Source organism: Notechis scutatus, chromosome 8, assembly GCF_049901735.1.
Source record: "Notechis scutatus isolate UNSWTSFEM ecotype Mainland chromosome 8, rNotScu1.2, whole genome shotgun sequence".
NCBI lineage: Eukaryota > Metazoa > Chordata > Lepidosauria > Squamata > Elapidae > Notechis > Notechis scutatus.
The window spans coordinates 12,862,091-12,875,472 of NC_142016.1; the positions used below are offsets into that span (position 1 = coordinate 12,862,091).

At 46.1% G+C, this 13,382-nt stretch overlaps 1 protein-coding gene across 7 annotated transcripts in view; it reads right to left on the bottom strand.

Moving 5' to 3' along the window:
- FGR (FGR proto-oncogene, Src family tyrosine kinase) overlaps positions 1 to 13,382 on the bottom strand; it is a 68,014-nt gene that overhangs the window by 12,268 nt on the left and 42,364 nt on the right. For 4 of the 7 annotated variants that reach the window (XM_087970694.1, XM_087970693.1, XM_087970692.1 and 1 more), the window contains exons 3-8: positions 12,162 to 12,424; positions 9,529 to 9,631; positions 8,541 to 8,639; positions 8,278 to 8,381; positions 5,880 to 6,029; positions 2,086 to 2,250 (exon numbers count right to left, since the gene is read on the bottom strand). In XM_087970694.1, the coding sequence (XP_087826820.1) occupies positions 2,086 to 2,250; positions 5,880 to 6,029; positions 8,278 to 8,381; positions 8,541 to 8,639; positions 9,529 to 9,631; positions 12,162 to 12,411 (871 nt within the window). In that variant the 5' untranslated portion in view covers positions 12,412 to 12,424. Of the gene's footprint in view, positions 1 to 920; positions 1,077 to 2,085; positions 2,251 to 5,879; positions 6,030 to 8,277; positions 8,382 to 8,540; positions 8,640 to 9,528; positions 9,632 to 12,161; positions 12,425 to 13,382 lie in introns of all 7 variants that reach the window. The other 3 variants (XM_087970696.1, XM_087970697.1, XM_087970698.1) reach the window with 2 other exon arrangements.

Sequence of the window (13,382 nt, forward strand, 5' to 3'; positions counted from 1 at the left end):
TTTCTTTTACTACCGGTTCTGTGGGCGTGGCTTGGTGGGTGTGGCAGGGGAAGGATATTGTAAAATCTTCATTCCCTCCCCACCCCGCTAACCTGCTTTCCAGCTCTGTTCTCCTGTGCAGGGCAACAAAGGAAGACCCCGCCAATCAGCTGGGACTCAGAAGGCAGAGAACAGATGGGGGCAGGGCCAGTCAGAGGGGGTATTTGCCAGTTCTCCAAACTACTCAAAATGTCCGCTTACCGGTTCTCCAGAACCAGTCAGAACCTGCTGAATACCACCTCTGCTCCCCACCCCACTAACCTGCTTTCCAGCTCCGTTCTCCTGTGCAGGGCAACCAAAGAAGATCCAGCCAATCAGCTGGGACTCGGGAGGCAGAGAATAGATGGGGGCAGGGCCAGTCAGAGGTGGGTTTTGCCAGTTCTCGAACTACTCAAAATGTCCGCACGGTTCTCCAGAACCAGTCAGAACCTGCTAAATACCACCTCTGCCCCCACCCCACTAACCTGCTTCCAGCTCCGTCTCCTGTGCAGGGCAAAGAAGATCAGCCAATCAGCTGGGACTCGGGAGGCAGAGAATAGATGGGGCGGGGCCAGTCAGAGGTGGGTTTTGCCGGTTCTCGAACTACTCAAAATTTCTGCTACCGGTTCTCCAGAACTGGTTGGAACCTGCTGAATACCAAACCTCTAATCTAGAGGTTTCCAACCTTAGCAACTTTAAGACCTGTGGACTTCAACTCTCAAAGCTGGCTGAGGAATTCTGGGAGTTGAAGTCCACAAGTCTTAAAGTTGCTAAGGTTAGAGACCCCTGGTCTAAGCAATTGTCTTCAAGCATAGCCTGAACCTAAAAAGAGCCCTTCTCCACCTCGTCCAGGTGTGCCCTCTAAAAAAATCAAAAGCAAACCCTGACCCCCCTCGCCTTACCCATCCACACATCTCCGAAACAGCCCATGCCAAGCTTCTTGTCGAAGTGGATGGACTCCCGCACGATCTCCCACGCATCTCTAGACAGTCCCATAGTCTGAGGCCTCAGGGTGGGGCAGACTTTGGTTAGGAGGTAGCAGAGACCGTCATTGAGTTCTGTAAAGGGGGGGATGGGGTGGGTGTGGAATGAGGGAGGGTGGACAGGTGGGATGGAGTGAGATGGGAAAGCAGAATGATGAACGGAGCATGCACCCGGAAGAGGAGGCTGGACTTTGGAGAGGAGGATGAGAAGGAGCAAGAACACGGGGAGCAATATTGCTTTCGACCACCAGTTGGCGCCCTTGGCTTACTTTTAAAGCATCGAGTACCACACCGCATTCCTGCATCTTCACTGCAAATGTCGAGCAGGGAATTTGGGGCATGCAGCTAAAGTCTCCACTCCTGTATCCTTTTGGATTCAACTACTGAAGTCAAATGCAGGCTATTTTCCAAATCCTGTTCAAAATATGGACCTAACATGGTAGCGTTAAAGTATCTGAGGCAAAATGCCCTTTGGTCAAGGACCAGTCACTACTTTAACTGAAGATCCCCAGGCATCGTCTGGATCACTTCCACATTGTCTTCCAAGACTTTTAAGGAGACTTCAGACCAAACCCCTATCGAATCCTGCATTCTCTTCTTACTGGAGAAGCCATCCAGATGCCATGGGTTGAGGAACCCACAAAGAGCAGCACATGGTTATAATAATGCTCTCCCTTCCGGTAATCAGACACATATGTACTCTCCCCCCGTGCTGGAGCTTAAAATGAGACTCGGGATCCCTAAACACCGTTCAGCTCTTTCCATGGTGGATTTATCTTAACTCTCTTTGAAAGGCTGCCAAGTTGGCAAGCATCCTTACCTCTTGTGGCAGCGAGTTCCGTTGTTTAACTACCTATTGTTTGGAGGACTTCCTGTCATTCATCCTGCAGTTTTCCCCCCAGTCCATCTGCCCAATGATTTTGCCGTCATAGTGAAAGAAACACAGCCATCATGGGAGAAAAACTGAAGGAGGTGGACTTTCTCCATCCTTGCCAACAACCCTCCTCCTGAGTGCCAGGCACCTGCCCGGCTCCTCCTTCTCTTCCTCCTCTCTTCCACCCAGCCTCCCGTTGGCTGGTCGTACCCATCCACACTTCCCCAAATTGCCCATTGCCCAGTTTCTTGATGAGCTGCAACGACTCGCGAGGAATCTCCCAGACGTCTTTGGTTTTGACGGACAGGTCTGCCAGTTTGGGCATCCCCTTAGGGCACGGCACGGCTAGGCGGCAGCACAATCCTGCAGCTCTCTCTTGCAAAAGAAGCCCCCAAAACCGGAGGGGGAGGGGGCAGAAAAGCAAGAGACGCATCATGGAAGCAGGGAGGCAAAAGAGAGAGAGAAAGAAAGGGTGATAAGAGGAGGGCAAACTGGAAAGGAACAAGAGGCAAACACTGTTCCACTCAGTCTGCAGCCCAGAGAGAGCAATCAGTCCTTTGCAGAAGGCGGCAGGGGACTGGAGCCTCACTACACACCTGTTGGAAGGGTTGATAAAACAGCTGCAGTTATTCGGTTTCTCATTTCCACCACCCCCTTCCCAGTTCTAGGAAAGTCACAGCAAAAGCAATCATCACTTATATACGTATAGCACTTATATACCGTTTCAGAGTGCTTCTACAGCAGAGGTCTCCAACCTTGGCAACTTTAAGACCTGTGGACTTCAACTCCCTAAAGTTGCCAAGGTTGGAGACCTCTGCTCTACAGCCCTCTTCTAAGCGATTTACAGAGTCAGCATATTAACCCCAATATTTCGGGTCCTCATTTTACCGATCTTGGAAGGATGGAAAGCTTAAGCCAGTCAGGATCAAACTCCTGGCAGTGGGCAGAGTTTGCCTGCAATACTGCATTCTAACCACTGCACCGCCATGGCTCAGATAAAATTGTGGAATAGGAAGGGCCCTTAAAAGTTAGGTAGTGCACCAGATGGACAGTGCAGGGCTCACCACCGCACCTCGGATAGACAATCTCCAGAAAGATTATTTTGCGTTAAAACATGTTTGTGGGAAATGAGTGATGGAGCCATAATGGAGAGTTGAGGAAAGTTGTGGTTTGCTAACCATTCTAATCAAAGTGGCTAGCAGAGCCACTTTGTGCTAAACCCTCTTTTGGAGAAGGGATCAAAAATCTGTTGCTGTTTCACTGCACAACAGAAACTCTGGAGAATGTCTCAATTATCCTCACTTTGGCTAAACACTAAATGCTGACGACTGGTTTTTAGTTGAGCTTGCTACCTTGTCTGGCACCTTTTCATTCCACTTGCCGATAATTATTCCCCATCTTCACTTCCCCTTTGGAAAGGAAAATAGGAGAGAAACCAGAAAACAGGGAGTTTTCAACGCAGTGCCAAAATGGGGAGTTTGACCTTTGCAAGTCCCTGCATGAAAAATTCAGGAGCAGATGTCACAGCTGGTAGCCTTGGATATTTTGGAAGAGACACCCATCAGATACGGCTTTGCCCCTCTTTGTTTTTATTTGAGAGCCATGATTTGTTACAGGTAGTCCTTGACATAGGGTGACAATTGGGGCTGGAATTTCCACCTCTAAGTGATGCAATCATAAAGTGTGGATGCATTGCTTAGCAACAGCAATTCCTCCAGTCCCGCTTGCTGTTATTAACTGAATTCCCTCGGTGTTAGGCAAGGCAATTTCCTGCTGGCTGCCTGCAATCAAAGTCAGTGGAGAAGCCAGCAGGAAGTTGAAATCCCAGGCCAGCAGGCAGATAAGTGGAGGATGGAGGAAGGGATGTTTGAGAATGCAAGGGGGTTGGGGAGTGTGTGTGAGGGTGGAGGGGTGCATGAGTGACTGGCGTATCATAAGCATAGAGAGCTGAAGGAAGTTGTGCAACGGGGAAAGATTTACCCCAGCAATTTGCAATCTTCTCTATCAGTTTCTCCACTGACTTTCTGGGGAAGCCAGCAGTGAAGGCTGTAAAATGACAAACATATGATTATGAGATGCTTGGCAACCAGTCATAAGTGTGAATTGGTTGCCAAGCATCCAGTGACAACTCATAAAATATTTCTGTGGTCTTTTAGAGTTGCCAACAGAAAGGGAGGGGAGAGCAGTGGTCAGCTTGCATTCCATAAATGGTTTCAAAGATAGTTTTTAGGTGACCGAAGTTTCTGCTGTGCAAAATTCTAACTGGAGAGCATGATTGATGACTCTTGGCTATGGATGTGTCCCATTGGAGAATATGAATTATGATACACCCAGGGGATGGGGGAAAACCAGGGTCAAGGGTGACAATGAATGATGTGTCTCAGAGTCGGCTACACCCAGGCAATGTCGCACCTTTTAACTCCCAATAAATCCTTTTGGAGTTTTGGAAATTTAGCTCGAGACTCATGATTTAAATGGGGTTAAGTGTTGGAATCCTGACATCCAGATCATGATCATGTGACCATGAGGACGCTAGGACAGCCAGAACTCTGAGAACTGTCTGCAACCACCATTCATTCAGCAACCGTTAGAACTTGGAACAGTCATGGATCAAATGGTTGTTAAGGACTACCCGTGTTTGTTTATTAGACATGAAACCATGGCTAAATCCAGGGTCAAGACTACAACAGAAAAGATGGTTGGAACCTTACTCTTCCCTGAATCCATTTTTAAAAAACATTCACCCCACTGTCTATGGAGATTCTCGGTTATCCAGGTCATGGTTATCCCAAAGGTGCTTTTTCAAGAGGCAACTGGACTTTCTTGTTTTTTTCTTTTGAAGATGTTTTGCTTCTCATCCAAGAAGCTTCTTCAGCTCTTACAGGATGGTGGGGAATAGAAGAATTTATACTCCTTGCAGACAGCTGGTCATTTGCATTCTTGCATCTTGCATTCTCACCACTCGCTAAAAGGATGCAAATGACCAGCTGTCTGCAAGGAGTATATAAATCCTTCCATTCCCCACCATCCAGTCAGAGCTAAAGAAGCTTCTTGGGTGAGAAGCAAAACGTCTTCAAAAGAAAAACCAGAAAGTCCAGTTGCCTCCTGAAAAAAGCACCTTTGGGATTCATTCTACTGGAATTGGGTCCTGCACAAGGCCTGAATCCTTGGCTTAGCCAAAACAGCCTAGTTGGTTGCAGAACATTCTTAGGCATAAACCCTGAGCCATTATTTAGCCTAGGATGTTGTGCAATTTCAGTCTGCTAAATGTATCCCTGAACCACGATAGAGCAGCCCTAACAATCTTGAAGGTGTAAAGCAGGGGTCTCCAACCTTGGCCACTTTAAGCCTGGAGGACTTCAAGTCCCAGAATTCTCCAGCCAGCTTTGCTGGCTGGAGAATTCTGGGAGTTGAAGTCCTCCAGGCTTAAAGTGGCCAAGGTTGGAGACCCCTGGTGTAAAGGGCTCCTGAAAACACGAGTCCTAACGTTTTTTTAAAATTAAATAACCTTCCACAACCACCCTCAAAATATCCCAAGGAGAACCCCCAAAATGCAGGAATTGGCACCCGATCTTCCCTCATTCTCCTGCCAGTCTCTGGCTGTAAAGAGCCATGGAGATATCCTTGGAAAAAAATATTCAGAAGTTGTTACCAAAAAGAATTCCTTGAGATTAGGAAGATGCTCAGGCTGACTCTTCCCTGGCTAATTAGAACTGTGTTTCTCAACTCTGGTGGCCTCAAGATGTGTGCACTTCAACTCCCAGAATTCTCTAGTCAGCAAGATTGAGAAACACCGCAGTGTTTTGGGGTACAAGGAGGAGGAGAGGAAAAACATAATCAGACTTGCAAGGATCTTTTATTATTGCCTGTGTCAATAAAGCTTAGTTCTATAGTCCTTTTGTGGAGTCTGCCTCCTAATCTGGACAACCTTAAGAGGCTGACATGTTGATCTATCCCATACCAATCTTAACACCTGCCCCTCTCTTGAATCCATCACTCTTTACCTCTGTAATGCTGCACCAGATGTTGCACAGTCTCAAACTGTGTCCGGGTGGTGATGTAATAGCCACCGCTGTCCAGCTTCCGGATCTTGTAATGCTTGATGTGGTCTCCCTTCATCTCGTCCCAATCCCGGATAGATAATGAGTAGGCACCTAGGAAAAGAGAAGGGAAGCAGAAACAGGTTGTGTGGAGGCCACCTGACTTTGGCATTACGTATTACTGAGCTCCAATTCTCAGGAGCTTCAGCCAGAGAGGCCAACCGCATGGCATGCTGGGGATTGTAGTTTGACCTCACTGGGATAGTAAACGGTCAACATCTTCCTTACCTCCCCAAATGAGGACCTCAGTTAATAGAATGTAGGTGGTGATATAACAAAAGAGACTCTTGGAAGTCACTCGTGTGCCCTTCGGTCTGATATAGGCTTATAATTAGAATAGAATAGAATAACAGAGTTGGAAGGGACCTTGGAGGTCTTCTAGTCCAACCCCCTGCCTAGGCAGGAAACCCTACACCACTTCAGACCAATGGTTATCCAACATCTTTTTAAAAACTTCTAGTGTTGGAGCATTCACAACTTCTGGAGGCAAGTTGTTAGCCCAATTAACCCAAGAAAGTTGTTCCATTTGTCAACTCTGAAGCTGACCTGACCGAAACCATTTTGAAGCTTCAGTGTTGCCACACTGGAGCTGAGGGATAGAGAGGGGGGGATAGAGATAGCTGGAGTTTTGTAGCCAAAACAAAATACTTCCTCCTGGGAATCAAGGACATTCTCATACCTGGTCAGAGGGAGGAGGAGTGATGTTACTAAGCAACCAAACGGTATTTTGATTGGACCATGTGCCTGATAGTTTGGGGAAGGGGAAACACTTTTACTTTTAATTAGGTGAAAACCGCGGGAACCTTCAGAGTTGGTTTTCACCAGAATTGTGCCAATATAATAAAACTATTCTTTGAGAAATCTACCTGCCTCGGAGTTTTGCTTGCTATGGGATTATTACTTGGAACTCTGAACACCGTTTTTTGTTTAATCTCTAGAAGTGTCGGGAGCTCCAGCTAGATGGAGGGAAGTGTTAAGAGGGGCCCAAGCTTAGAGTCCTTGCATTGTGCAAAGTGACACAGGTCTGACCTCCTACAGGATCCTTGAAGCCTTACCTAACCTTCCCAAGGGAATGCAGTCAGTCTGGTGAGATTCTTGTAACACAGGTGTCTAATCACAAAGTTTCTGCTTGGGACTATTAACAGGTGGTTTTGGTTGCTTATGCCTGACAATAAAACCCTAACAGGTTTGCAGTCTGACTACCTTAAAGAATATCTCCATCCTTAATATTCTTCCTTGAAACCTCCACTTAATGTCTGGAGCCCCGACTTAAATTTGCAACTGGTAGCAAGGCAGGGACGCATTGAAAATAAAACATTTTTCACAGTGGCTCAGTGTTTGCAAAATGCCCTTCCAATTAAGCTCCAAGTATTTCTCCATACACCATTTATTTAATTAGAGGAAAGGGAGGTCGTATTGTTTTTGTTTACCCTTGCATAAGTGTGCACACCCCAATCCTGATCACGACCGCCTTGCTTAGAGAAGGCTTACAATTTTCCCCAACACCAGAACCCCACAGGAAGTCTCAAAGCCCCCCCCCCCCATCTCCCCCACCAATAGATTTTCTATCTTTGCAATCTTTCTTTCCACTGGGTGGTCCTGCCTGGAACCACGAAGTTTGGAGACCTCTGGCCTAGGCTGTGTTTTGAGTTTCGGAGGCATTTTATAGCATCCCCTTATACGGTTGGTCTCATCGTTTGTCATTACAGAACACCACCTTTCATCTGTAAGTTCTGACCCAGCTCCCCAAACACGACAAACCCTCTGAAGTTAACTCCCTCTCCTCTGCCTTCTGCTCATTTGCGTGTCAGGCACTGGACCCAGTTGTTCCTCCTCTTCCTCATCAGCCACCTCGACCTGGGGCTGTTGACTCTCCATCTGAGGGCTGATGGACGGCCCAGGCTCCACCCCTGTCTCTATCTCTGACAGCGTCATTCCCTCTTCCCTCTTGGAGCTCTCAGGGTCAGCACCAGTGCCTTGATCCTGACCTTGACTCCCACGCCTCCTCCTCTGATTCGGTTGCTGCAGGGGCCGGGGGCCAACAGGCCACTATATTACTGACCTTCTCATCTTCTTTGAAGTTTCTAAAGCAACTTTTTAAAATTATTGAATCTAGTGAGACCAGGTAGGCAAAAAAAATGCAAGAGAATAATTTTTCTTCAGGCACTAGATGGGACTCTTGCAGAGGAGAAGGCAGCAGCCTAAGCTAGGAAGGCAAAAATCTGGCAGCACCGCAGACAGTTCTGTCCCCCAATGGCTTTTGCCACAAGACAAGGGAAACAGGGTGACACCTCAGTGGTACCTTTGGTGGTTTCGCTCTCACGAATGAGAAAGGTCCCCCGGGGGTTGCCATGGCACAGCAGCTGCCTCTCAGCATCCTTCCGGCCAATCTTCCCAAAGTACCACCTGGGAAGAAAGAAGGGAGGTTATGGATCAGTGTTTCTCAACTTTTAAGACACGTGGACCAACTCCCAGAATTCCCCAGTATCCCATCTGCATGCAGTATATCTGCGAGATTTCCCTTAAACGCCCCCTCCAACCTGCTTCCTCCCCCCCCGTACTTACTCTTCTGCTTGGATCGAGTCCACAGGAGCCACGTAATTGCTGGGGATGTAGCCGGTGGTTCCCGTGGTCAGGGAGCGTGCCTCCCACCAGTCACCCTCTCTGTAGCAAAAAAGAGGGCGGGGGACACAACATCAGTAACCCCCTGCTTGGAATTTCAACAGCAAAAGGGCACAAAATCCAGACAGCAGCTCACTCAAAAGGAACGGAAAGCACCTGTTGAAGAACTAATCGACCTTTTACTGCACTATTGGTCAGTCAAGAGTGGACCAGTGGTGAGATTCAAACATTTTTACTACCGGCTCTGTGGGCATGGCTTAGTGGGCGTGGCAGGGGAAGGATATTGCAAAATCTCCATTCCCTCCCCATCCCACTAACCTGCTTTCCAGCTCCGTTGTCCTGTGCAGGGCAACAAAAGAAGACCCAGCCAATCAGCTGGGACTCAATGGGCGGCAGAGAATAGACACAGGGGCCAGTCAGAGGTGGGATTTGCTGATTCTCCAAACTAATCAAAATTTCCACTACCGGTTCTCCAGAACTGGTGAATACTACCTCTGGAGTGGACCATATTGGGATAATTGGCCAAAACCCCTTGGGGTCTCTGCCTTCTTTTCATACCTGCAGGGCAGCCTGAATCAACAGTGAAATCTGTGCAAGCTACAGGAGCAGAGATTTCCCGGCAACTCACATGCTGTTGCTTGCGTTGCACATGGACATACCCGTACACACACATACGCGCGTGCGTATCAAGCTAAACTCAGCCCGTAGTTATCCCAGGTGTGCAATTCCACAGACAGAAGCTAAAGAAAGCCAGGCCTCTTCCCCTCCTGGCTAAGACCGAGAGTTCCTCTTTCTTTCTTTCTATTCCGCCATGAAGAAATTTGAAAGCAATGTCATTTGCTTGGTAGTCGCCATCCAGAAAAATCAATGCTGTTTAGCTTCAGGAAGGAATAGGCCCCGTGTTCCCATTCTGTCGGAACCCAAAACTCACGTGTTGTTGATGATATGGAATTTCTCTCCTTTGACGAATGTCAGATCGTCTTCTGTTCTGGCTTCATAATCATACAAGGCAATAAAAAGGGTCACTCCGCCACCTGCAAAGAGAGAAAAGGAGCTTGAGGAGGACAAACTCAGCCTCGGACGCGTTGCCGCTGAGAGCATCCTGAGTCCGTAGAAGACCCTCAATGCCCCACTTTCTTGAATGGTTGGACAGAAAGGGTGAAAAGTCATGGCAGGGGTGGGCTTCAAAAATTTTAGCGAAGGGTTCATTGCCCAGGTCGCTGGAGGGTGTGGCCATGGTGGGTGTGGCCTAGTCGGCCTCCTGCATCACGATTGGGGGGGTGTTTTTGCTCTCCCCAGGCTCCGGAGGCTTTCCTCGAGCCTCCAGGAAGGTAAAATGGCCTCCCCGGGCTCCGGAGGCTCTCTGGAAGCTGGAAACAGGCCCATTTCCAGCCTCCCCGAACCTCCACACACGCCCTGCACTTACCTGCATCCAAAATGGGCCATGTGGGGACTCCTGGAAGGGGCAGGGTGGGCAGGGCTAGCCAGGAGTGGGATTTAAAAGCTCTCTGAACTGCACAGAATCTTAGCTGGGGGGGTGTCTCTTGAGCCCCTGCGAACCCAGCAGCCCACCCCGGAGTCATAGTGTCCTCTAATGGCTTGAAAATGTTTTCCTCTACCTAGATGGCCATCTGTGGCTCTTCCTTCTTAAATTTGTCTGGTACAATGGCTACTTCTGCTGACTGCCTGTTGCCAGCAGTTCGGCAGTTCTAATCTCACCAGGCTCAAGGTTGACTCAGCTTTCCATCTTTCCCAGGTCGGTAAAATGAGGACCCAGATTGTTGTGTATGTGTGTGTGAAATACTGGGATTGTAAATTGCCTAGTGCTGCAACACACTACGAAGCGGTATAACACACTATGAAGTCTAAGCACTATTGCTACCCCAGGACGCAGGTTCTCTTCTTGTCTTCGATCCAGAAGCCTCTGATGATTTGGACTCTGGACCTGTGGCTCTTCCCAGCCTGGAGTAGGAAGACGAAAGCCAAACCAAGCCACACTTGGACAAAGAGGGGTACAGATAGTCCTCGAGTTACGACCACAATTGAACCCAAAATTTATGTTGCTAAGTAAAACATTTGTTAAGTGGGTGTGCCCCATTTTGTGGCTTTTCTTGCCGCAGCTGTTAAGCAAATCATTGCATTTGTTAAGTTAGAGAGGGCTCTAAAGCACTGTGAAGCGGTATATAAGCCTCGGTGCTACTACCCAGGGTACTGTTATTGTTATTAAGTGAATCCAGCTCCCCCACTGAATTTGTGTCAGTGCTCCGACAATCCACCTCCATTCAAATCATGAGACTCTAGCCACATCTCTCAGATTTTTTTAAAAAAATCATTTATTAGGAGTGAACAATGCTGGCATAACCTGGGTGCAGCCAGAGACACATAATTCATTTCCCCCTTGACCCTGGTCTTCCCCCACCTCCTGGATGTATCTTCTCTAGTGGGACACATCCATAGCCAAGAGTAATAATCTTGCGCGCCAGAATCTTCAGCCGCCTAGCTATGAAAATGAAAATATTTAAGGTATGCATTACTTCCCCCACTCCCTTTCTGCTGTCAACTCTAAAAGACCAGAGAAATATTTTTGAGTTGACAATGTGCTTGTCAGAAGGTCACTAAAAAGGATCCCATGACCCCAGGACACTGCAATGGTCAGGAAAGTGAACCAGTCGCCAAGCATCTGAGTGTAAATCATGTGATTATGGGGATGCTGCAATGCTCATAAGCGTGAGCGTGCCATTGTAACTTTGAGTGGTCACTAAATGAGCCATTGTAAGTCGAGGACTACCTGTATATCACAGCCCATAACCTTTAGTAACAATAGATGATAGGTTTTGCAAGTCTCATTATCTTTTAATGGTTGGCTTTTCTTTCTGGTGTTTGGGTCACTTTTTTTCAAACTTTCATTATCATTTTTACTTTAGGATACCCACTGTCATTAAAAGTTGGCCAGATTTATAAATGCATAAAATAAAATAAAATAAAATAAAATTAAATTAAAATAAAAAAAATAAAATAAAATAAAATAAAAAATAAAATAAAATAAAATAAAATAAAATAAAATAAAATAATAAAATAAAATAAAAAAATAAAATAAAATAAAATAAAAATAAAATAAAATAAAATAAAATAAAATAAAATAAAATAAAATAAAATAAAATAAAATAAAATAAAATAAAATAAAAAATAAAATAAAATAAAATAAAATAAAAATAAAAAAATAAAATAAAATAATAAAATAAAATAAAATAAACAATAAACAAAGAGGTCATCATCAAACAATAAACTGATTCAGATTAACAATAAATAATCATTTTGAAAGATAATCTTATTTATCAGACAGCCTCCTGAAACACTAAACCAGAGATCTCCAAACTTGGCAACTTTTAAGACTTGTGGACTTCAACTCCCAGCAAAGCTGGCTGAGGAATTCTGGGAATTGAAGTCCACAAGTCTTAAAAGTTGCCAAGTTTGAGGACCTCCGCACTAAACCAACTGAAAAAAAGAGAGAGAAAGGAAAATCTGAACCCAATCATCCTTTCCTTAACCGATATGAAGACTGACCTGTGATGCCCATTCCTGGCATGTGAATGGAGGGTGCTGGGTAGAGCCCGGAGACCCCAGGACCAGCTGGAGTCAAAGGCCCTGGGGTCCCTGGGAAGTTGTTGAAATCTGGGATCCGTGTGAAGTTGGGAGGGTTCTGATGGGAGGAGTTAGGATCATAGCAGGAGTTGGGCGGTGGGTTAATGGCTCCATCGTTGCTCTTGGTCTGAGTTTGGTTCGCCTTCTTTTTCTTGCATTGTACACAACCCATCGCTGGGCAGCAGCTGCCAGAAGTGGAGAGGGAGGGAGGGAGGGAGGGAGGGAGGGAGGGAGGGAGAGAGAGAGAGAGAGAGAGAGAGAGAGAGAGAGAGAGAGAGAGAGAGAGAGAGAGAAAGAAACCTGGTTTGTTTAACCATCGTTTACTGAATAACCTCCCCAACTAATTTGATTCATACAACAGGTGGCACCTTATACTAAAGTTTGCAAATAGCAATGGATAGTTCTCCATATCATACTACAGTAGGTTTAACCCAAAGAAATTATATCCTGGCTTAATCAGAGTCCGTGTTCACTCCTTACACTATGCCATAGTTTGTTACAATACTGTTTGCTTAAACCATTTTTTTAATGAATCCACTAATATTAGGTTTTGCTGTTACTCCCTTAGCGTCAAGTTTGGATGATACCATTTTTTTCAATCTTCGAAATGCAGCAGCCGGCATGTTTGAATCTGCAACAGGCTAAGCTTTTTCCTCCCTCAAACTTTAATAAAATAAAATAAAAAAAACATATAAAAGTAACTGTAGTTCTTTAGGTGCACCCAAAAATGAACTACAACGACCAATACCGTGCATTAAATTTAAACAGGGAGCCCTCTACTTACAACCTCAATGGGGACCAGAATTTCTTTGCTACCAAGATGGTTGTTAAGCGAGTCATGTCCAATTTTAGGAACTCTTTTGCCATGGTTTTAAGCAAATCACTGCAGTTATTAAGTGAATCACGTAGTCGTTAAGCAAATCTGTCTTCTCCCATTGACTGGGGGAAGGTCACAAATGGCAATCACATGGCCCAAGATTGTGCAACCATCACAAACACATGCCAGTTGCCAAGCACCTAAATATTGATCATTGCAACCATGAGGATGCTGTGAGAGTCAGTCATAAATAACTTTTTTTCAGTGCCATTGTAACTTTGAAGAGTCACTAACCAAATAGTTGTATACAATACGCACATACCTGT